The 25,909-nt window shown below is 40.2% G+C and overlaps 1 protein-coding gene across 16 annotated transcripts in view; it reads left to right on the forward strand.

Moving 5' to 3' along the window:
• The window catches only part of DTNB (dystrobrevin beta), a 295,200-nt gene that overhangs the window by 219,445 nt on the left and 49,846 nt on the right, over positions 1 to 25,909 (forward strand). For all 16 annotated transcript variants that reach the window (XM_063648879.1, XM_054474817.2, XM_054474818.2 and 13 more), the window contains 3 exons: positions 17,698 to 17,783; positions 18,687 to 18,800; positions 24,158 to 24,254. In XM_063648879.1, coding sequence (XP_063504949.1) covers positions 17,698 to 17,783; positions 18,687 to 18,800; positions 24,158 to 24,254 — 297 coding nt within the window. The remainder of the gene's footprint in view (positions 1 to 17,697; positions 17,784 to 18,686; positions 18,801 to 24,157; positions 24,255 to 25,909) is intronic.

A 25,909-nucleotide genomic window follows, 5' to 3' on the forward strand; every position in this document is an offset into this window, starting at 1 on the left:
ATACAGGGGCATTACAGGCAAAGAAAATTGCTGGCCAAATTCTCTCATGAACTAGATGCAAAAATCCTTAACAAAATATTAGCAAATTGAATCTAGCGATATATAAAAAGAATGATACGCCATGATCAAGTGAGATTTATCTTAGAAATGCAAATATATTTAGTATATAAAAATCAATGTAATTCACCACATTAACAGTTAAAAAATAAAAATTATGAGATCATTCAATAGATGTAGAAAAAGCGTTTGACAAAATACAGCACTCATTTATGATAACACTTTTCCACATGCTAAGAGTAGAAGGAAACTTCCTCACCCTGTTAAAGAACACCTACAAAAACCTGCAGTTAAGATCACACCTACAGTTTAAATTTTGAAATATTTCCCTCTAATATTGGGAACCATTCAGAGATATCCGCTTTTACCACCTCTATTCTAAATTATACTGGAGGACCTAATTAATGCAACATGACAAGAAAAAAGGGGTATACATATTGGAAAGACAAAGCAGTCTTTATTTGAAGATGACATGATTGTGCATATGAAGTCCTAAGCAATCTAAAACAACACTAGTAGAACAGATAAGTAAATTTTATAGTATTGCTACAAGATATAAAGTGTATATCCCAGCACCTTGGAAGGCTGAGGTGGGCAGATCACTTGGGCTCAGGAGTTTGAGACCACCCTCTGGCAGCATAGCGAAACCCTGTCTCTATAAAAAATACAAAAATTATCCAGGCGTGGTGGCACGCGCCTGTAGTCCCAGATGCTGGGAAGGCTGAGGTGGGAAGATCAGTTGAGCCCGGGGAGGTCAAGGCTGCAGTGAGCCATGATTGTTCCACTGCACTCCAGCCTGGGCAACAGAGCAAGACCCTGTCTCACAAAAAGAAAAATACTATTTACTGTAGCATTAAAAATACCAAATACTTATGCATAAATTTAATGGAAGATGTTCAAGTCTGAAAACTGTAAAACATTGCTAAAAGAAATTAAAGAAAACCTAAATAAATGAAGAGGTATGCCATATTGATGGATTAAAAGATTTAATATTGTTAGGATGGCAGATTTTCCTAAATTGATCTATAGATTTAATACCAATTCAAATCTCAACAGGCTTTTTTATAGAAATTAGCAAACTGTTTTTAAAATGTATTTGGAGAACCAAAGGACCTAGAATAACCATAACGGTCTTGAAAAAGAAAAACAAATTTGGCAGACTTAATCCTACTTGACATTAAGACTTACTATAAAGCTATAGTAATCAAGAAAGTAAGATATTGGCAAAAGGATGAACAAATAAAGGAACAGAATAGAGTATCCATAAAAGACACTCATGTGTAAGGTCAAATGACTTTCAACAAAGGTAAGAAGCAAATCAGTCAGAAAAGGAAACTCTTTCTATTTTTAACAAATGCTGTTGGAACAACTGGATATCTACATAGGGAAGAAAAGAATCTCAACCCCTACCTCATACCATACAAATAAATCAATTTGAAATGTATCATAAACTTAAACATAAAAGCTAAAACCATAAAGCTACTAAAAGTATAGGAGAATAATTCTTCATTCTCTTAGGAAGAATAAAAATTTATTAGAGTTTATAGGAATCACAAACCATTTTAAAAATTGATAAATTAGACCCTATCAAATGTAAAATCTTTTGCTCATTAGAAGATACTATTCAAGGCAGGCGGATCACAAGGTCAGGAGATCGAGACTATCCTGGCTAACACGGTGAAACCCTGTCTGTACTAAAAATACAAAAAATTAGCCGGGCGTGGCAGTGTGCGCCTGTAGTCCCAGCTACTCGGGAGGCTAAGACAGGAGGATGGCTTGAACCTGGGAGGTGGAGCTTGCAGTGAGCCGAGATCACGCCACTGTACTCCAGCCTGGGCGACAGAGCGAGACTCTGTCAGAAAAAAAAGAAAAAGAAACAGACAAACCACTATCTGAAAGAAAATATTTGCAAAATATGTCTGACAAAGGACAGAATATATAAAGAATTCCTGCACCTCAGCAATAAAAAGGCAACCCTTTTTTTAAAAATGAGCAAAAGACTTGAACAGATATTCCACAAAGAAAATATACCAATGGCCAATAAGCATATGAAAATGTGCTTGATATCATTAATCATCAGGAAAATGCCAATGATACCACTGTATACCCACCAGAATGGCTACAGTGAAAAAGTTGGATGATACCAAATGTTGGAGAGGATGTGGAGCAACCAGAAATCTCACCCTGTTGTTGGCGGGCCTATAAAATGATACAGCTACTTTGGAAAACTATTTGGCAGTTTCTCAAAGAAGCAAAATTTATACTATGACCCAGCAATTCTACTCTTAGATATTTATCCAAGAGAAATGAAAACATGTTCACAAAAAGCTTTGTACAAGAATGTTCGTAGCAGTTCAATTCATAATAGCTGGAATAGCCCACGTAGTTGTCAACAGAATAGATAAACAAAATGTGTTATATTCAAACAATGGAATTGTCTCAACACAAAAAGGAATAACATTGATACATGCAATGACATGGGTGAATATCAAAAATATTATGAGTAGTAAAAGAAGCCAGACACAAAAAAAGTACGTACTGTTTTTTTCTATGTGAAATTCTAGAATAGGCAAACTAACTTATCCTTTACCATAAGTTAATCATCAACTCCTAATCATAATCAGATAAGGGGTTGTTTCTAGAAATGGAAATATTGAAGAGAGACGAGGAAACTTTCTGACTTGATAGAAATATTCCACATTTCAATAGGGGTGTGGGTTGCAGGAGTGTACATTTGTCAAAACGGATTAAATGAAAAACTTTTTTTTTTTTTTTTGGAGACGGAATCTTGCTCTGTCACCCAGGCTGGAGTGCAGTGGCGCGATCTCAGCTCACTGCAAGCTTTGCCTCCTGGGTTCACGCCATTCTCCTGCCTCAGCCTCCTGAGTAGCTGGGACTACAGGCGCCCGCCACCACGCCCGGCTAATTTTTTGTATTTTTAGTAGAGACGGGGTTTCACCGTGTTAGCCAGGATGGTCTCGATCTCCTGACCTCGTGATCTGCCAGCCTCGGCCTCCCGAAGTGCTGGGATTACAGGCATGAGCCACTGCGCCCATCAATGGAATACTTAAGATCTAAGTATTATATCTCAGTTAAAACAAAAAGGAACCAAGAATGTTGAATAAGGGTTTGATTGAAATAGGAAGTGGCTCCCCAGGGATTTGCAGTGTGTTTCCTGCAATTTTGAAATATTCATAATAAAATGTTTTCTCTTTTCCTTCTCCTTTTTCAATTCTTTACTTTCTTTGAGGAGTTATGTTCACATTAATATTCACCCACCCCCAACCAGCCACACACACTCATTTTATTCATTCAGCAAATACTTCTTTTGTTGCTGTACTGTGCCAGATTGGATACTATGGTGGACAAATGATTCCTGCCCTCATGGAACTAACAGTGTAGTGACAGAGACAAACATTAAACAAATAATCACACTACTAAACATAACTACAAATTATTATGTGCAGTGGAGGAAAAATGCAGGGAGCTGTGGAAGTGTAGAGCAGGTGCCTGATCTATTCTGGAGAGTAAGGGATGGCTTCTGTGAGAAGGTGTTACTTGAGTTGGGATCTGAAAATAAGTAGAAGAGAATTCAATTTCCTGGAAATTGAAAAGTAACTGAAAACCAAAGCAGGCCAAGAGCTACTGTTGCTGTCACTACTACTGCCACCCCTGCCCTGTGCTTGGATGTCAATTGTCAGGAACTCGTGTGGGCAAAACGTCGGTTACGTGCAAAGTGAAGAGTTGGAAATGAGGTTCTCACATTAAAGTAGGCCCTTGAAGCATTATACCCTTGGTGAATATGTTGTATAAAAGATAACTAGGCCGGGCATGGTGGCTCACTCCTGTAATCCCAGCACTTTGGGAGGCCGAGGCAGGTGGATCACCTGAGGTAAGGAGTTCAAGACCAGCCTGGCCAACATGGTGAAACCCCGTCTCTACTAAAAATACAAAAAAAAATTAGCCAGGTGTGGTGGCACACGCCTGTAATCCCAGCTTCTTGGGAAACTGAGGCAGGAGAATCAAACCCAGGAGGCGGAGGTTGCAGTGAGCTGAGATCGCACCACTGTACTCCAGCCTGGGTAACAGAGCAAGACTCTGCCTCAAAAAAAAAGATAACTAGCTGCCAGCACACAGAAAAAGAAAGCTTATAGGTCTCCTGTTGCAGTGGAAGAAGTCGTCTTCCCTGGAAATTCAAAACCTTAGGCCTGTCTATACTTACGTTGGGTACATTACATTACATTATTATAGTTTGAGAATCACCAAGGTGAAATTTTAACATTAAAACTAACCCCAAGGCACCTGGTAGAAGCAAAGTATAAATTTCTGCTTACATTCTCAATTGAGACCTAACAGTGCTCCCACTGAAAGAGTCCAACTAAACTTGAACCCCTGTGCTGACTTTGCAAAATGAGACCCTCAATGGCTTTAGATATTAGAGTTATTGGCTATAAAATAGCTATGTTTAAGATTTCTAAAGACCTAAAAGAAGGAATTAAAAACCTGACAAAATACTGTCTTAAAAGAACAAAGTTGAAAACAAATCACATAGAAATTACAGATTTTTAAAACAAAAGTTATTGAAATTTAAAACTTGGTGGATGGGTTAAATGTCAGATTAGACACATGAATAGAGAATTAGTGAACTAGAAAATATATTTAAGAAAATTTTCCAAAACACAACACAGAAAGATGAAAAATCTGAAACAAGGTCTTCAGACATGGGAGATAGAGAACCAACAGTCATGTAACTGGAATTCCAAAGAAGAAAATAGAATTAGGGTTAAAAAATGTTTGAAGAATTAATGGCTAAGTTTCCAAAATGTATTCAAGACATTCATTCTCAGATGAATATATCGCAATGAGTCCCCAGATAGATAAATAAAAATAATTCTACAACTAGACATATCATAGTGAAACTACAGAATACAAAGATAGAATCCTCAGAAAGCAACCACATGAAATGTTACTTTATCTACAAAGGATTCGCTACTAGATTTCTCCCCAGAAACAATACAACAATTTCTTTATAAAGGAAAAAAAAAATCCCTTTAAAAACAAAGCCAGATACAGTGGCTCACACCTGTAATCCCAACACTTTGGGAGGCCAAGGTGGGTGGATTGCTTGAGCCCAGGAGTTCAAGACCAGTCTCAGCAACATAGTGAGACCTCATCTCTACTAAAAGATGAAAAGTTAAAAAAAAAACAAAAATAGCCAGGTGTGGTGGCATGTGCCTGTAGTCACAGCTACTTGGGAGGCTGACGTGGGAGAACTGCTTGAGCCCAGAAGTTCAAGTTTGCAGTGAACTGTTATCATGCCACTACACTCCAGGATGGGCAACACAGCAAGACCCTGTCTCAAAAATTAAATAAAACAACTGATTACATCCAGTGTTACCAATGTTTGTGAAAAAACCTTAAGAATTTTCCTTATAAAAAAAAGACGGTTGAATAATATACCAAAAGGAACTAGATGAACTGTCAAAAGGAGAAATAAAGACCCTTTCTCACAAGGACAGAGAACGGTCACAGTAAGATTCATCCTAAAAGAGTAATACTAATAGCTAGTATTTATCGAATATTTCCTTTGTGCCAGTCGTTATTCTAAGTGCTTTGCATGTATTAGCTAGTTTATTATTCAAAACATTCTTGTTGAGGAAACTAAGCTTCAGAGAGATTAAAAAAAAAAACTACCCAGGGTCACATGGTGTGCTAAGTGGCCAAGCTGGGACAGGGATACTGTCCTGTCTCCTAACTACTGAGATTTAACTACCGGAGGTTATAATTTGGGAGATAAGGAATTAAACCTAGATTCGAAGAGTGAGATGGAAGGAGGAATGAGCTGAAGCCAAAACAACAGAGTGTCCAAGCATTAAGCAGGTAAAGAGAATGAAGTGTATGCCCAGCGGGGTATTTCAGCATATGTAAAGGCCCTGAGGCTGGAGGTCGCATGACCTGAAAGTTGACATTGTGGCTAGAATGCAGAGAACAATGCTGGAATGAAGTCAGACAGGCCAGCTCATGCAGGACCATATTAAACAAACCAGTACATCCATTTTGGAAATGTGTACCAATTTATCTTTACTTCTTCATAGGGAAATAGAGTTACGAAACCTGCAAATGGGAATTCTTGCTTTGTTTCTCCCCCAAAAAGTAACTTATCCCTTTGGGTTTGTTTAGATTTCAAAATCCTTTCCTTGAAAATCTAATGTCAGCTCACGTATCTGACTCTTAACATTACAACTCCAAGGGTTAGTTAATGAAATGGAACAGAATAGAAGAAAAAGCCTGAGAAAGAAACAGAAAAGTGCTATTTGATTAGTTAAACCTCAGACATGCCCTCAGTCAGTTACAACTGCTCTAGGTATTTTAGAAATTAAAATGTATAAATAAACTTGTTGAGACGGGCCGTGCTATGGTTGGATTTTAAAAATTAAGTATATTTTATGCTGTTATATAGTCTTACTGAGTTTACATAGTACTTTTAAAATGTTGTCAATAAAAGCTCCAAAGCCATTTGACCTTGAAAAGATTTCAGTACTCCCTTACTGCAAACAAGATAAGTCTCTTTACATCTGATAGTTTCTGATGCCAATTCTTTAATTCTTCTGGAAATGATCGTTGTTAGAATGAATACTGATATGTTTGGGCCCTTTGATCTTGGGTTTATTTTGCAGAGTGTAGTTATCTTATAACTCTTGAGCCACTTAGGAAGGATTCTTCTTGACTAGAGTCTGTTACACAGAAACTCCTAATCCTCTAATCTCACACTCATACAAGTGCTTTGCATAAAGTGGGTGTAGTGCTCGAAAGAATTTATTTATAACCTGCCAGATAGGCTTTGTATTGATTTTTTTCAAAGACCTTCTTCCACATTGTTAAATAATTTGAGCAGCCAGCAGTGCACCCTGTAGCGTGCTTCAGCGTCCATGCCTACCTTCTCCCTGGATGGGGAGCGGGGCTGCAGAAACCTCTGTGGGCTGACCTTCGAAGAAAGACATTTCACATTGCTTATATGAGCCAGGAGAGAGAATTTGTTTTCCTGAAGTGCCTACATTTCTTTTTTTCTTTCTTTCTTTTTTTTTTTTCTTTTTTTGAGATGGATTCTCACTCTGTCACCCAGGCTGGAGTACAGTGGCGCAATCTTGGCTCACTGCAACCTCCGCCTCCCAGGTTCAAGAAATTCTCCTGCCTCAGCCTCCCGAGTAGCTGGGATTTTACAGGCGCCTGCCACCACACCCGGCTAATTTTTTATATTTTTTTAATAGAGACAAGGTTTCACCATGTTGGCCAGGCTGGTCTTGAACTCCTGACCTCAGGTGATCCACCTGCCTCAGCCTCCCAAAGTGCTGGGATTACAGGCATGAGCCACCGCGCCCGGTCCTAAATTCCTTTTTTAAAAACACAACTATAATGTGTGGTAAATTGTAGTCGTAATAGCAAATTCTTAAAGTGTCATCACAAACGTCACCAAGATGTAATCAGATGTTTTGTTTACCTTTAAGGGTTTTTTTTCCCTTATAAAAAAATTTAAAACTCATTATGGAAAACTTGGAAGAAAGGTGAAAGAAAGGGGAAACCATCACCCATTGTCATGCTACCTCACACTTAAACATTTCTGAGCAGCTTTCTTTCAGATCCCAGGCTGCACAGCCCCCGTCACCTTGTCAGCTGCTCCAGGCATGCAGCATTCAGAAATACCCTCATGGTCCATTATAATTAAAGATCGACAGTCTCCTATGATGTTTCGCACACATTTAATGGCTCCAAACCTCCCTACATGTTGTAATCATGTATGAAGTATTTTAAAAATATATATAGATCCTTGGCTTTGCCTCAGACCTTCTGAATCAGAATCTCTGGATTTAGGGCCCATCCATTTTTATTGGAAAAAAGAAAACTCCCAGCCTTTTGATTTACGGTGAGCTTAGGAATCACTGCCTTCAACAGCAGATTGGATTTTTGAGAGAGGGTGACAATCCACAACCCTCTGAGTAGTCTAGGGCAGCTTAGGTGATGGGCAGGCTGCCCCTGGAATATAAAGAAAGCCTAGCAGATATCAGGTGCGTCTCTTTGGAACTCATCTTGCCACATTCATACAGATAGGAGTCTCCAGGCTCTTTTTAGGAGGCTCCAGAAATGCATGCTACTGGATTACCGTTTGCTGACTGTGTCAGCATCCCTTGGTTTTATAACATTTGCCCAGTTTGACTCAAAGGGGTCTTATTTATTATCCTGTATTTTTCAGATGTGTCTTATCTCATTAAGATGATGGAGCTCTGTGAGTCCACCTGAACCTGAGAGAATGCTCCTGTGACAGGAAGTTAGAGGCACCTTGTCCTTCCAAGGACTAAAGGGACCTCAACACCTTGTTCGCATGTAATAGTAAATGGATCCCACTCTGGAGCCTTCATTCTTAAATACAGAGCTTTAACTTTTATAATATGGTTCTCTGATCCCTAACTTTTTTGCCTTTCATTGCTCTGGCCTTAACGCCTCCATCCACTCAACCTAACAGTTGCATTCATTGTTAGGTCTTTGATTATTGTTTAATTTTTAGATGATCTCTCACCTTTTGTCTCCTAAACTCATTCAGCTTATATGTCTGTGGCATTTGAGAAGTCTTTTTCCTCCAGATGTTACCCTGCCTGACTGCTTTGACCTAATAACAGAATGAGAAATAACAGCTACTATTTTGAGAGCCATCTGTATTTATAACCTTGTGCCGGATATTGTAGAACTATTACCTCTGGTTCTAACAGCAACTCTGAAGGATAGTTGATTCCCAATGTGACTTTACAAAAAAGGAAACCGAGGCAGAGCAAGGTTAAATCGTCTTGCCCAAGGTTCCTCAGCTAGACTTGAGATTCAAACACAGGGTTATGTGACTTTAGTTGTGAATGTGGTACCCTTTAGATACCCTTCTGGGATCACTTTCCATACTTCCAGTCAGATATACACTACCAATGTTTTTGACTTACATAACCAATGTTTTTGGTATTTGGTGCTAAGTAAATTGGTTTTTTTCTTAAAACAACAAAAATGTGCAGGAGATGTTCTACAATGACCCAGTTCTGTCTGTTTTGACAAGAACTCTGATTCTTAGAGCAGCGCATCGACCTTGGATGCACATTGAAATCACCTGAGAAGTTTTTGAAACTACTGCTGCCTAAGCCCAATTCCAGAAATCGATTTAATTGGTCTTGGATGATACAACCTGAGCACTGGGGGTTTAAAAATCCCTCTAGGTGATTGGATTTTTAAATCCAATGGCCAAGTTTGATAACCACTGACCAAGAGAAACGTTTCTGGACTAGGGATAAGCCAGAGTCACCTGCCATGTTAGATGTGACCCTTAGTTGAAAACCATTAGTTTTAGATAGAGTGCACAAGGCAATAATTTTAGTTTCTCTGTTAATCTATCAGATTCCTCCCTGTAATCTGCCTCTTGGCAAAGGACCAGTACTTTACTCTTTCAGGCCATGTTCTGCACTTTATTAGGCCCTCATTAGCTCACCTTGAACTAGAAAAGACTAGATGTTGTTGAGACTTTAGGCGAGCTTGCCAAATATGAGCCAAATCTCTGGGCTTATTAAAAGTTCAAAAATCTGAACCCTGAAGTTTTCTTGATTTTTGAAACCTGTTTGGTCTGGAATAAGTTAAGAGGAAAAACAAAATCTGTTTAGGGAAAAGTTGAAAAGGTGCATGTCATCATCTTCCTAGCCAGAATGCAGATTAAATACCATCTCTATCCTAACTTTCCAGGAAACCTTATTTTCATTTCACAACTTAGGAATGCCTATGATGCCTGAGTGTCTTTGAAAAAAATATTTCTGATTCTTCCTTAGGATTCAGGTTTCCCTGATTGAAAACAACCCTGGCTTTGAATTTGATACAGGTTTGGAACTTTTCAGTTTGTAAGTTTTTGTTAAGACCCTGTTAAGTGTTTTGTTTATTACTTCAGAGGTGATCAAGAAACTTCTTGAAAGAGCAAATTCTACTTAATGACATGAGACCTCCATGAAGGAATTTATTAGATACACCCTGATTCTCCACTGCCCTAACACACGATACTGGGTTGCTAATGCCCACATTCAGCACCAGGGGAAATTCATGCATCACATGACATCGCCTCATTAAAGCTGTCAGCATAACTTTACCAAACAAGTTATATAACAACCAAGAAGCCACTGGTACAGGGTAATATTCAGAATGTGACATGTAAAAATTGCAATAAGTAAAATATATTTTTTATGTTGTTGAACAAAAGAAAATTGAAAGAATTAAAGCAATCCAAGGGCCTAGAAGCAAGTGAATTCTCTCTGATACCTGTGAGTAAGGCTACTTTAGGACAGCCCATGAATCCATTCCTCGGGTTGTTCTGAGCTCCTTGGGAAATGGCCCCAACTGGGTTTTTGGAGTGAACCTGGTTCAATACAGATTGCCTCAGGATGTTCACTGAAAGTTTAGGCTTGCCCTGGACTCCCAGAAAACGTTCAAAGAATCGGGTTGTTACACAGGTGGTTTCATTGTAAGGATGAAAGGAATAGGTTTGGGGAGGTAAATCACTGAGTTGAAGCTTCAGAGATGTCCTTCCACGTGAACCAGGAACCACTCAGGATCCAGGAATCAGTTTATTTGCCTTGAGGTCTTCTGGGTTGAAGCAAAGAGAGGGCAAAGGTAGGCCTGTAGGTGCATGACTTGGTACCCAGTAGGAGTCCTGTTACCTGTACCACAGGTTGGTCAGCAATCAAAAGCTGGCTTAAAATATTTCTGCAGATATCTGCTGACGTCTGTAGGGGTGGTTGTTTTCAAGAATTTGCATTAAAATACTTGAGAGAGAAATAAAATATGGGATAGATGAAGCAAATGTGTCAAAAATCTTTGTAACTGTTTAACCTAGTTTGAGTATATGGAAATACATTATTTTCTCTCCTTTTGCCTATGTTAAAAATACTGTTACTACATTTTTAAATAAGTTAAAATAGGGAACCATAAAAATGATACCTATATACTTTAACATTTCTCTGCATGTCCTCATGTATATTTGGATGTAGGACCAAGCCCATTCATTGAGTGTAGGTCCTCTGGAGCTCCAGGTTGTCTCCTTTGCACAAAATGTTCTCACATGTTGCAAGTTCAGCTTCCTTTTTCAGTCCTTCACAATGAAATGAGAACTTAATAATAATGCAAGAGTATGAAATTTCTCTTTATAATTTTTCCAAATCTTTACAGCTGTCTTACCTTCAGCTAAGTCAGTGCCATTTTATTCTAGAAGCTCATCTCTATGGAGTCTCCAACTCATTCAACTTGGTTTTCCTAGAAATAGAAACCCTCTTTTCATCCTCATATCTCACTGGTTTATTTGTTATTTAATTAGATGACATAATTGCAAGTGCATTTGTTCCAGTGAGGAACAGATGAGTCTTGTTAAGCACGCAAGCTGTGTTTTCCACAGGAAGTCGAGACCCTTCCAGTATACCTGCTATGCTCACTAAGTAGAGATCAGTTAAGAGGCCTTCAGCTTTAGTTTTTTTTCTGGGCATCTTTTGCTCTAGATGTTACAACCCCCGAGTTGCTCACTGGACCTGGGAACTTCCTTGAGTTTTAGTGGTGTGAACATAATGCTTTGACTACCAAGATTCTAGAATTTTATTAAACCCCAGAACCATGTGTCCTTATGAGTAAGCTTTGCAGTGTTTATCTTCAGTTACTTAAGAGTTCTGCCTTTGCTATTTGCTGGATTTACACATAAGAGGTGTATAATAAGTTTATTAGATACAATTTTATTTTGAGTTATAATTATCAGCATTTGTAGAACATTGTGCTGCCTCCTACATTATATCATTAAATCCTCTCCACATCACTTTCACTAAATATTCCCATTTTATAGACAAGAAAATAAAATAACTCAATGTTGCACAGCCAGAAAGTAGCAAAGCTAGGATTACTAATTCGTCTCCCTACTTTCATTCCTCTCCTACTACACTAAATTCTGCACCGAGTAGCCAAAGCAGTGTTTATTTTTTAAACTTTATTTTAAAAGTTTTAGATTTACAGAAAAATTTCAAAGATAATGCAGAGAGTTCCCTATAATCTACACCCAGTTTCCCCTATTATTGTTATTTTGAGACGGTCTCGTTCTATCACCCAGGCTGGAGTGCAGTGGTATGATCTCAGCTCACTGCAGCCTCAACCTCCCAGGCTTAGGCAATCCTCCCACCTCAGCCCCCTTAGTAGCTGGGACTACAGGCACGTATCACCAAGCCTGGTTAATTTTTTTTGTATTTTTTATAGAGTAGGGGTTTTGCTGTGTTGCCCAGGCTGGTCTCGAACTCCTGGCCTCAAATGACCTCCCACCTCTGTCTCCCAGAGTGCTGGGATTACAGGAGTGAGCAACCCAGCCAAGTTTCCCCTATTATTAACATCTTAAATTAGTATGGTACATTCATTGCAATTAATAAAGCAATATTGATACATTATTAACTAAAGTCCATGCTTTATTCATATTTTCTAAGTTTTTACCTAATGTCCTTCTTCTGTTCCATCCAGGATACATTACATTTAGTTGTCATGTCATCTTAGGCTCCTCTTAGCTGTGACAGTTTCTCTGCCTTTCTTGTTTTTGATGACCGTGACAATTTTTAGGAGTACTAATCAGATGTAGACTGTCTAATAACTGTAATTTGTCCGATGTTTATCTGTTGATTAGAACTGGGGTTATGGATTTGGGGAAGGAAAAGTTAAAGTGCCATTTTCATTATGGCGTATCAAGAGGTACCTACTATCAACATAAGTCGTCACTGTTGATGCTGACCTTGATCACCTGGCCGTGGCAGTGTTCGTCAGGTTTCTCCAACATAAAGTTATTCCTTTTCCTTTCCACACAGACTCTTCGGAAGGAAGTCACTATGCACAGGCTTCTCTTAAGGAATGGGGAGTTAGGCTTCACCTCCTTGAGGGCAGAGTATGTCCATACCTTATTTGGAATTCTTCTGTATGGGAAATTTGTCTGTTCTTCCCCATGTATTAAATTACTCAGCCACGTAAATGTAGAACAGTGTTTTTAACACATATAATCAAATTTCATATTCCCCTGCCCAGAATCCTACAGTGGCTTCACACCACATTCAGAATGAAATGGAAACTCCTCTCCATGGCTCAGAGGCCCTGTATGGTCTAGACCAAGCTTGTCCAACCCGTGGCCTGTGGGCTGCATGCAGCCCAGGATGGCTTTGAATGTGGCCCAACAAAAATTCGTACATTTTCTTAAAACATTATGAGATTTTTTTGTGATTTATGTATTTATTTATTTATTTTTAGCTCATCAGCTATCATTAGTTTTTTTGCGTGTGGCCCAAGTCACAGTTCTTCCAATGTGGCCCAGGGAAGCCAAAAGATTGGATACCCCTGGTCTAGACCCTTCATCTCCCAGTGCCTCGCTCTTACCACAGCTTCCTTCCCTCCGTCAGCACTGATCTGAACACCCCAAGCCCAAGCAGCTGCAGGGCCTTGCATTTACCCTTCTTTCTGCCCAGCAGGCCTTCCCTCAGACCTTCACCTGGTTGGCTTCCTCATTTCATTGAGTCTCTGAGAGCACTTTCATCACCACCTCATTTAAAAAGAATTTTCTGTCCCGGTTCACTGTTTCCTTACCCTGCATTTCTTTATTGCATTATCCCTCCTGATGTCTATATTTATTTTTTGGGTTTCTTATTTTTCTCCCAGTGTAATCTGAGCTCCATGGGGGTGGGGCTATTCACCAGAACATCCCTAACTGGTAGAGCAGTGCCTGGCACATAGTAGGAGCTCAGGAAGTATCTGTTGAATAAATGTATGAACTACTTATTTTTTGAAAGAAATCATCTTCATGTCTCTTTGGCCAAAGCATCCTATGTCTTCATGAACTGGATCAACAAAGTCTCCTATGTTGTTATGAAATAATTCCCGTCTTTTTCCCTTCAATGTCCTGAAGGTGTTTTAGGAAGAGACTTGGCTTTTTTTTTCTTCTTCTTCTTAATGAGCACTATGGTGTTTAAGATTGTAAATAAAAGCTGAGTGCAGTGGCTCACGCCTGTAACCCCAGCACTCAGGAAGGCCGAGGTGAGCAGATCACTTGAGGTCAGGAGTTCGAGACCAGCCTGGCCAACATGGTGAAACCCTGTCCCTACTTAAAACACAAAAATTAGCTGGGCATGGTGGCACGTGCTGGTAATCCCAGCTATTCAGGAGGCTGAGGCAGGAAAATCACTTGAACCCAGGAGGCGGAGGCTGCAGTGAACCGAGATCATGCCACTGCACTCCAGCTTGGGTGACACAGTGAGATTCTGTCTCAAAAAAAAAAAAAAAAAAAAGTACATGGATAAAAAGTTCTAAGTTTCTGTTATTTGATGTATACTTGACTGTATTTAAAGTTTGATTGAGTGAGATAAGCCATCACTGGACACTCACCACTGAGGAGTCCTACCGGGACACCAGCTGCCCCTAGGGGAACTGCTGCCTCAGGATTGGAACCTTCCTCCACCCCTACTTCTTTATATTTGCATTACAGCGCTTCTTGGAGCCAACCAGTCTTACCTGATTAGGAATCTCTATTGATAATGACTTGATTCCTGTATTAACCTCCTCTATGGAAGATCTCTTGGCTTTGCAGTTACTCAAAACCAGAAAGCTTCTCTAGATACTTCCAGAGAAGTGCCACAGGGCTTCTTTTCATCATCATATGAAGCAAATTTCTTTCAGAGCTTACCTCCTGACCCATAATTTTCCCTAGTCTCACTTTATTAAGCAGCTGTTACTTTTAGCTCCAGTTTTCAGGAATTACAAACCTGTTCTTCACAGCCAGCCTCAGTCTCAAGCAAGCTACTCTTCTGAGACTCAACTCAGGCTCTCACAAGACTGACTACAATATAGAAAATTTACTCAGTAGGCTGTCAGTCCATGCTTCTCTGGAGGAAGAAAAATCATCTTGTTTTTTTTTTTCTTTTAAAAAAGAAAAATACTTGATAATTTGGTAAAAAGCCTCTTACCCAGATTTGCTATGCTGTTTTGCCCTTGTTTATTTAGAAACTGCCACATGAAAAGACTTACTGAATCTTCAAGCTCTAGACAGGAAACAAGGTCTTCACGGTAGAACATGTTTCAGGCAGAGCCAAGAGTGTACAGAGTGAAGCAGGGTCATCATGGAGCCCTCAGTGAGAGCTGCCTTTCTGGTTAATCAATAAAAGGGAGCTACCACCTAGTCATGTTCATTGGCTACCATATTCTTTTTTTTTTCTTTTTTCCCCAGATGGAGTCTCGCTCTGTCACCCAGGCTGGAGTGCAGTGGCACAATCTCAGCTCACTGCAACCACCACCTCCCAGGTTCAAGCAATTCTTCTGCCTCAGCCTCCCAAGTAGCTGAGATTACAGGCGCCTGCCACCACACCCGGCTAATTTTTGTATTTTTAGTAGAGACGAGGTTTCACCATGTTGGCCAGGCTGGTCTTGAACTCCTGACCTCGTGATCCTCCCGCCTCGGCTTCCCGAAGTGCTGGATTACAAGCGTGAGCCACTGCACCCGGCCTGGCTACCATATTCTTAAAGGAGTTAACAAGGGCCAGAAATATCAGTGGATATGCAAATCACAACCACATAATTTCTCCAGAAAACAAATGCAAATGGCCAGGAAGCACATGAAAGTACGCTCAACATACTAGTCATTGGGGAAATACAGATTGCCTTACAATGAGATACCACTTCACACCCATTAGGATGATGTGGAAAAAATAGAACCTTGATACATTGCTGGCAGGAATGTAAAATAATGCAGCCACTTTGGAAAACAGTTTGGCAGTTTCTCAAAAGGCAGTTACCATGTGACCCAGTAATTCCATTCCTAGGTACGTACCCAAGAGAAATAATAACATATCTCAACATACATGCTCAAAGCAGCACTATTCAAAACAGCTGAAAAGTATAACAACCCAAATGTTCACCAACTGATGAATGGGTAAACAAAAAGTGGTATATCCATATAATGGAATATTATTCAGCTATAAAAGGGAATGAAGTACTGATACGTGGTACAACATGGGTGAACCTTAAAAACATTTTGCTAAGTGAAAGAAGATAGACATAAAAGGTCAATATTGTATGGCTCCATTTATATGAAATATCCAGAATAGGCAAATCCATAGAGACAGATAATGGAGGTCAGGGGCGAGGGAAGGGGGATGGGGAATGACTACTTATGGGTATGCTGTTTCTTTTTGGGGTGGTGAAAATATTCTGGAATTTGATAGGGGTGATGGCTTCACAACCTCATAAATACATTAAAACTACAGAATTCGGCCAAGCCTGGTGGCTCACACCTGTAATCCCAGGACTTTGGGAGTCCAAGGTGGGTGGATTATTTGAGGTCAGGAGTTTGAGACCAGCCTGGCCAATATGGTGAAACTCTGTCTCTACTAAAAATACAAAAAATGAGCTGAGCATGGTGGTGCACACCTGTAGTCCCAGCTACCCGGGAGACTGAGGCAGGAGAATTGCTTGAACTCGGGAGGCAGAGGTTGCAGTGAATTAAGATCATGCCATTACACTGCAGCCTGGTGACAGAGTGAGACTCTGTCTCAAAAAGAAAAAAAAAATTACTGAATTATATGCTTTTAAAAAGTGGATTTTATGGTAGGAAAATTATATCTTAATTTTTAAAAAACTTACTATTCAGAACTTGATACCTACTAGGATGGTTATAAGTAATAAGTAAATAAAAATAAAAAGTAAATAAAACAACAGGTATTGGTGAAGATGTAGAGAAATTGGAAATCTCATTTATTATTAATGCAATTGTAAAACGGTACAGCCACTTTAGAAAGCAGTTTGGGAGTTCCTCAGATGTTAATTATAGTTATCATATAATTCAGCAATTTTACTCCTAGGTGTTTACCCGAAAGAAATGAAAACATACATAGACAAATACTTGTGAATGAAAGTTCATAGCATCTTCATTTGTAATAACCAAAAGCTGGAAACAATAGATAATAACCAAAAGCTGGAAACAATAGAATACTATACAGCAATAAAAAAGAAGGGACTACTAGGCCAGGCACGGTGGCGTGTGCCTTTAGTCCCATCTACTCAAAGGCCAAGGTGACAGCCCAGGAGTTCAAGACTGCAGTGAGCTGTGATCATGCCACTGCATCCTGCATACCAGCCTATATGGATAGAGCAAGACCTTATCTCAAAAAAAAAAAAAAGCTAGTTCATGGAAAAACATGAATTAACCCCAAAAACATTATGCTAAGTGGAAGCCAGAAACCAAAGACTGTGTGTTTATTTGAAGTTTCTAGAAAAGGCAGAACTATAGACAGAAAGTAGACTCATGGCTGCCTGAGGTTGGGGGTGGGAGTGGCAACTGGTGACAAGCTGGCATGAGGGAATTTTCTGCGGTGATGGAAAATGTTCTAAAACTGGACTGTGGTGATTCGTTGCACAACTGTTTAAATTTACTAAGACTCGTTGAATTGTATACTTAAAACGGGTGGATTTATGATATGTAAATTATATGTCAAAAATCTGTTTTTTAAAAATCAGTCAATCCAGAACTCTGGGTATATTTGGATCAGAAAAAAAAACTTTCTCCCCACTTCCCCACTTTAGACTCGTCCTCCCACTGACTTGAGCTTTAACTTTGATGCCAACAAACAACAAAGACAGCTTATTGCAGAACTGGAAAACAAAAACAGGTAAGAACGCAGAGGCTGAGCCCACTTCCAGAGTCCAGGATTATCGCGTGCGTATCTGATTCTCATTTTCCTTGGATACTAGGTGGCTTTTGACTGCCAAGGAAGACCTTGCCTCAGTGAACCTAGGCTAGCCCAAGTCCAGGGAATGCCCTGGGCAGTGATTTGTGTCTGTCTGCATGCTGTTGATTCTGGTAGTCCACAGCTCTGCTCACCTGCCCTCGGGGGATTCCTTTTAGCAGGGCCTCCTCCCACCCATCCGTGTGACCCCCCCCTCACAATTGCGTTTTCCACTCTGCTTCCCAGCAGTATTTTGCTGCATCTAGTCATCTTGTCCTGACCCATTATGCTATGTAGGACTGTCTGGTCTCTCCTTAAAAAAAAAAAAAAAATGCCATTTAACGGCAAGAGAGCAGACAGCACACCATTATGTACTGAAAGGTAGAAGCCAGGACATGGAGACCCGACCTAAGGTAGCAGGCATAGACGAGGCAACACAGCTGTCTACTGGGGCATGGGGACGGGGAAGGAAGGGGCAGGGAAGGATTAAGGGAATTCAGCACAGGACCTGCATTAGGAGGTTGCAAGGAGTTCCCTTTTCCTCCTCCCTGAGTGGAACAGAGTAAATGAAGTATTCTGGCTGTAATTTTCCTTTCTTGGAGATTTTTCAGGTCCTTGAGAGGAGTATTTTTATGACTTTTTCCACCACAAAGGATGGCTTTGTTGAGGAAATGTCAGGTGAAGCAGTATTGAGAAGGTGTCCATTTCACCTCTTGGCCATTTGGAAGCAATCAGAACAAGATTGGTAGAGGAGGCACTGCTAGAGTTGAAAACTTGTAATAGGGAAAGAGGGAGCGTGAGTGAGAAGCACTGTGCAGCCCCTTTCTGTTCACCCATCCTCTCTAGAGAGATCCTGCAGGAGATTCAGCGTCTCCGCCTGGAACATGAGCAGGCCTCCCAGCCCACCCCTGAGAAGGCACAGCAGAACCCCACACTGCTGGCAGAGCTGCGGCTGCTGAGGTGAGTAGGGACACGCTGCCACTTGCCACATGTAATCTACTACGGATGGAACTTATCTGAGGAAACCAAAGGAGTGGAGTAGAATCTGTTTTTCAGTATAAACAATCCTGTGAGAGCAAACCACTGAAGAGTTCACCCATTCTGTTACTGCTTCAGATGTCTGGGTTCCATTAGAAATCACTCTAAGAATGTCAGCCATTATCACAGAACTTGGTAAATACCAGTCTCCCAGCTCCAGGACCAGCAGGGCACTGTTTATACTTCTGTGATTGCTTTAAGAAGACCACTGTGCTGCAGTGCCTCTCTTATCTTGCTAATTTGTCTGACTTTAGAGAAGCTTGGCGGGAAGAATCCTTTGCCTTCCCTGTGAGTATGTTCTCCTGGCGCTTTACAGTCAATGCAGGGCTCTGCCGAAGGAGGATGCTTCCTGTGCACATCTCTGAGACTTGAAACCCTTGCACCATGGCTTCTAAACAAAGTGTCTCAAGAATCAGGAAACTAAGGACATAGGATGAGAATGGGAATAGAGAGCAGTGTCACCACCATGTTTGATGCTGTTTTGGAGGGAATGGGGAAGTCTTCACAGAAGTGATCTGATCCATTATTAGGGTCTTACTGCCTATGAGCCTTAGAAAGGGGTGTGTGTGTGTGTGTGTGTGTGTGTGTGTGTGTGTGTGTGTGTGTGTGTGTGTGTGTGTGTGTGTGTGTGTGTGTGTGTGTGTGTGTGTGTGTGTGTGTGTGTGTGTGTGTGTGTGTGTGTGTGTGTGTGTGTGTGTGTGTGTATACTCACTCTTCTGTAAGTTAAGACATTATGGAAACTACATTTAGTGACTTCTCACCAGATTTCTAGATTTTCAAATAGTGGGTTCTTTCTGTTTGGGTTGATTTTTAATTTGCTATCATCTAGGATTCTGTGTAGCCTCTTGTTTCTTTTCCCAGAGAATGGAGATTATTGTTTTCTGTAGATATTCTACTATTTAGATTTATATCATCAATAAAAGTTGTCACAGTAGAGTCATAAAGAATTTAAACTGTGCAGGTGAAAAAAAGTCATTAGATGTATAGAGATTTTCGTTCTCCTAAAAATTTATTTTAGTTTCTCAGTGTAGTTAGGCAGAGATTTGGGTGGCTCTGTGGTTCACTGCTGCACGTCTGGGGTGTTAGTACAGCTGGTGTCGTACTAGGGAGGATGGGAACACAAATGCTGCTGACTTGGGCAGAGTGTAAGTCTAGGCTGTTGGCATAAGATGCACCTGTTGTCTAGTGCCTGGTTTTATATCTAGAAAAGCAAAAAGGCCTGTCATCCTGAGTCTAACTGTTGCTGAAACTGGGATTGCTGAAGGTGCTCAGTTAAGCCGGAAGGATCTGAAAAATATGTTAGATGTAGTAGCAGGGCTGAGTCCAGGAATGTCACATAGGATAGCAAGAAGGAGAAATGTAATCTGAGACCAACGAGGGTCTGAAGGTGGAGAAATCGGAAAGTATTTAACCTCAAAAGCAGTTCTTCTGTCACTGAAGAAAGGAGGGACTATTTTAAAGTGTGCTGGGACAGTTTTTTATGCCTATGTACAAAACATATTGGTCTTCTACCTCACACTAATTACAAAAACTGACACCAGATGGATTCGACGTGAATACAGAACTTTAAAACTTCTAAAAGACTCGGGAGGCTGAGGCAGGGGAATTGCTTGAACCTGGGAGGCGGAGGTTACAGTGAGCCAAGATCGTGTCATTGCACTCCAGCCTGGGCAACAAGAGCGAAACTCTGTCTCAAAAAAAAAAAAAAATAAAAATAAAAATTCTAGAAGAAAAGTAGGAGAATGTCTTCAGGATTTTGGAATAGAAAGTAATATCTCAGAATTACCATGGAAGAAGAAGTTGGTAAATCCATTTACGTTAATATTAAGAACTTTTGCTTATCAAAAGACACATAAAGGGCTGGATTCACTTGTAGCTATCTGACATCTGTCTGCTTTTGATCAGTATATATGAGGCCAGGGACTGCCAGCACCCAGCTAGTATAATAAAACAAGGTAGACAACTTCACCCATAGGGTGAGTGGCTATGAGCCTTGACCACCAGGGTTGCCTTTTCTTCCTTTATTATTATTTTTAATTGTATATTGCTTACAATAAAATGTATGGCAAATGTATGTGTGACAGACGTATATGAAGCATAATAGTCAAATGAATACTTATGAACCCACATCTATTTGAGAACTCATATATAACTAAAACAATGTCATCCATAGAAGTGCCTCTCCCTTAACCCCATTTCCTTGCCTCCACCTTCCCCACTGGGTGAACGCCTATCCAGAATTTGGTTTATCATTGCCTTGTGTTTAAAACAATATTATCGCATTATCACTATCCTATGTAATAAACTGTTTAGTTTTGCTTTTTGTTTTCCAAGCTTAATAGAAATATTATACTAATATGGTGGGGATAGTCCCGGAGGACTTCCCTCTCCACCCCCTACCCCTACCATATTAGCCTTTAGGATCGTTCTCTGTGGTTGGATGTAGCTGTAACTCATTCATGTTCAGCTTATACCATAATTGTTTGGTCACACACAGTACAGATAAAGAATATCACATCCAGGCTCAGGAGTTCAGGGGAGGAAGTCTTCCTAGAACATTGAATGAGTAGATCCTTCTTCTCAAGGGTCTACTGCACTGGAAATTTAGGGAGTATGAAGACGAGAAGACACTGAGTCCTTCCTAAAAACTTATAATCTGGTTTTGGAACAAAACATAAAATAATTTGGTCGTCAGATAATATTGTGCAATGTCAGTAAACAGTATGGATAAGAAATCTGTGTAGGGAAATATATATAATATAATGTATATATACACACAAGATATTTTACATACATAATATCTGTATAATATAGGTATTATATCTATATTTATTCTCTACCACCTTTGTGTGTCTAATTTTCCTCTGGAAGCATTTGGACCCATGGAGGTGGTAGAAGTTGAGCTAGACCATGAAAACTAGATAATGATTTGGATGGAGTGTAGGACAAAACATTTCAGATTGGAAGTGCACTTGGGGTTCAGCATGATTCCCCCCAAATAATTATGGCACATTTCAGAAACGGGAAAGAGTCTTGGAACTAAGAATTTCTTTTCAATCATTCATTACGTCAGTCTTTAGAGTGCCAGTGATAGGAGATACAATTAGCCAGGCAATTGAGATCAGATTCTAGAAAGTCTTAATTGTTAAGTCATTGGAAACCCTTGGAGAGTTTCAAATCATGATTTTGGTAAGTTCAGTAGATGTTAATTAGGCGATACTGGATGCATGATATTTTCTTAATCCTTCAATACATGCAAAGATGAGTAAGGCCCATCCCCTGACCTCAAGGATTTTGCATCATGGTAGGAATGGCAGCAGTAAAGTAAATTAAGTACCACTGAGGAGCACTAATTACTGTAGTGCTTAATCAAGCAGTCCCTGCTGAAGTGATCAGGAGCAGCTTCCTGACAGTGATGTTGGGTCAGACATTAAGGAATGAATAAGATTTGGAAGACAGGTGAGTTATAAAATGATGGATCCCACTTAGGAAAAATGAACCATAAGCTGGAGGTCCAGACACAAAGGGCATAAAATAGGAGGTGGGGTGCTGAGGATAGGAATGTAGATGGGATCTAGAGCCGCACTCTCCAATGGAAATGCAGGCCACATATGTAATTAAAAATTTTCTAACAGCCTCATTGAAAAACCAAAAAGTAATAGGTGTCATTAATTTTAATACTATATTTTACTTAACCTGATATTTTCAAAATATTATCCTTTGAACATGTAATCAGTATTAAAATATGATCAAGATATTTTGCTGTTTTCTGCACTAAGTCTTTGAATTCCAGTGTGTATGTTACAATTGCTGTGCATCTCAATTCAGCCTAGCCATGTTTCAGGGGCTCAGTAGTCATGCGTGGCTAGTGGCTACTGTGATAGACAGCGTAGGTCTAGATTGTGCGGGCAAGGGTCAGTGATGCTAGAAATTCTGTTGAGATCATTATGGGATGATGAACATAGCTTTGCTTTGAGCAGCAGTTTAAAGTTCATAGAACACTCTAATATTTATTACCTTATATGATCCTCAGAATATTGTTGCTGTTACTAGTCCCCTTTTAGAGGAGAGAAAACTGAGGCTAAGTGACTTGTCTGAGGTTGCATATTTGGTAAATACTGGGGCTGATACTCACCTTTGAGGCTGTTGACTTCTATTCCACTGCTTTTTCCTCACCATAAAAGATGGAAGAGCCAGGTGTGGTGGCTCACACCTGTAATCCCAGCACTTTGGGAGGCTGAGGCGGGTGGATCACTTGAGGTCAGGAGTTCGAGATCAGCCTGGCCAACATGGTGAAATGCCATCTCTACTAAAAATACAAAAATTAGTTGAGCATGGTGGTGATGCCTGTAATCCCAGCTATTTAGGAGGCTGAGGCAGGAGAATCACTTGAACCGGGGAGGCAGAGTTTGCAGTTGAGCCAAGATCGCACCACTGCACTCCAGCCTGGGCGACAGAGTGAGACTCCACCACAAAAAAAAAAAAAAAGCAAGATTAATCACACAAGGAGACTGTTTCATGCTTGAGGTAAGGAGTGCTTAGATAAAGTGAGAGAAATGGTAATAGAAAGATAGGCACATAAATTTTCCAAGAAAGAATGATCTGAATTGAGTTACTGATTGAATATAGGATATAAAGAAGAAACTAACAAAGAGGACTGAGTTTTTCAGCCATGACAACTGGAAGGAAAAATAGCAGAGACAGGGAAAAGAGACAGAGACAAGGGAAAAAAAAGAGAGACAAGAAAACCATTTAGGGAGAAAAGTCTTAAGTCTGGTTTTGGACATATTGAGCTAGAGTAGATGGCATAAAATCTATCCTCAAGGAAAAGTGACTGTTCTTGGACACAGGGAGTCGTCCTGATCTGTCACCCTTCTTGAATTTGTCTAGTGCCGAAAGTACTTACTACTGAACCCTGTTTTCTCTGAGCAGTTTAATATGGTTTCTCTACTATTAATCTAAATTTGGGCTAATTTTATATATTTTTCAAAAGGCATTGACTTTCTAAAGAGTTTTTTAATCATTAATTCACTCTGGTAATATGAATAATACCTTTATATAGTCATGTAAACTTTCCAAAGCACTTTTACCTATTAGAACAGTCCAGGAAAGTAGGCAAAACAGACATTATCACCATTTTATGAGGTATTGGATGCCAAATGACTTGCTCAGCATCTCATAACTGGTAAGTAGCAGGATCAGGTCTGAAATCCATTTCACCTGGCCTTAGATCCATCTTTGAGGGTCTCTTTATCTGATGGGCTTCTCCTCTTGGATAGGCAAAGGAAGGATGAACTGGAGCAGAGGATGTCGGCCCTGCAGGAGAGCAGGCGGGAGCTGATGGTCCAACTAGAAGAGCTGATGAAGTTGCTGAAGGTAAGAGCCCGTGGCCCACGCTCAGTTCTTGTCATTCTTCTCCCACCACAGCCTCAGCTGCTGCCTCCCTGTGATGTCAGAATAGGATGAGGCTAAAGGCTTGACTTTAGCCTAGAATCAGTTTTCAGATAAATTTAGCCTAATTGGGTATAAAAGTCATCTAAATTAGTGCAAAGCCAGATCATTAAAAAATTAGTAACTGGAAATAGGATAACGTCTCGAGCAGTTGCTTTTATGAATAAATAAGAATGTTTATAAATAGGATATTAGCTATGTAAAAATGAATAATATTTCTCAACTACTTAAAGTAGTATGTTTTGTTTGTTTGTTTGTTTTGAGATGGAGTCTCGCCGTGTCGCCCAGGCTGGAGTGCAGTGGCACAATGTTGGCTCACTGGAACTTCCGTCTCCCAGGTTCAAGTGATTCTCCTGCCTCGGCCTCCCGAGTAGCTGGGATTACAGGCGCCCACCACTACGCCTGGCTAATTTTTTTGTATTTTTGGTAGAGATGGGGTTTTGCCATGTTGGCCAGGCTGGTCTCAAACTCCTGACCTCAGGTGATCCACCCACTTCAGCCTCCCAAAGTGCTGGGATTACAGGCGTGAGCCATTGCTCGTGGCCTTAAAGTTTCTGTTAAGACAAGTTTTCAAATATTCCACTTAAATACTTAACAAATATTAAGTGTCCTATTTCAATAAGTAGTACAGAGACAACTGTATTAGGGTTCTGCAGAAAAATTGGACCAGTAGAATATATATAAAGATATCTAAGAGGGGATTTATTATGGGAATTGGCTCACACAGTCATGGAGGTAAAGGAGTCTCATGTTAATGCCATCTGCATCCTGGAGAACCAAGAAAGCCGGTGGTGTAATTCAGTCTGTCTCTGAAGGGCTGAGAACCAGGGGAATTGATGGTGTGACTCTCAATCTGGGAGGTGGGTTGGGAGATGGGTGGTGTTGGGTTGCTGGTTTAAGTCCCAGAGTCCAAAGGCCCAAGAACCTGGGGAGCTCACATGTCTGAGGGCATTGACTATTCACAATAGTCAAACATTGGAACTAATCCAAATGATCATCAGCAGTAGAATGGATTATGAAGTTATAGCCTATTTATACCATGAAATTGTATAATAATTTAAGTGTACAAACTAGAGCTACACCCAAGAGATTTCTTCTATCCAAGTCCTCAGTGGATTGGATGATGCTGCCCATGTTGGTGAAGGCAGATCTTTTTTCAGTCTAGTGATTCAAATGCCAATCTCTTTTGGAAACACCTCACAGACACACTCAGAAATTATGTTTTACCAGCTATCTGACTATCCTTTAATCTGGTAAAGTTGACACATAAAAATAACCATCACACAAACCAACCTAATTAAACTATTCTAATCAGTAACTTTACTATATTAGGAGTAAGATAGCATATTAGCTGTAGGTTTGGGATACTGGGGAACTAAATACATGCATAGTAAGTCACGTCTATCTTGTGGCGTGATCATAGCTCACTGTAACCTTGCTTGAGCTGAGTCCAAGGGATCCTCCTTCCTCAGCCTCCTGAGTGGCTAGGACTATAGGCACATGAAGTCTGTCTATTCTTGTTGAAAGCTATATTACAACCCCTGTACCCCTGAGCAAAGAAAGGCGTGCTTGGCATTTGA

The sequence above is a fragment of the Pongo pygmaeus genome, chromosome 12, assembly GCF_028885625.2.
Source record: "Pongo pygmaeus isolate AG05252 chromosome 12, NHGRI_mPonPyg2-v2.0_pri, whole genome shotgun sequence".
Lineage (NCBI taxonomy): Eukaryota > Metazoa > Chordata > Mammalia > Primates > Hominidae > Pongo > Pongo pygmaeus.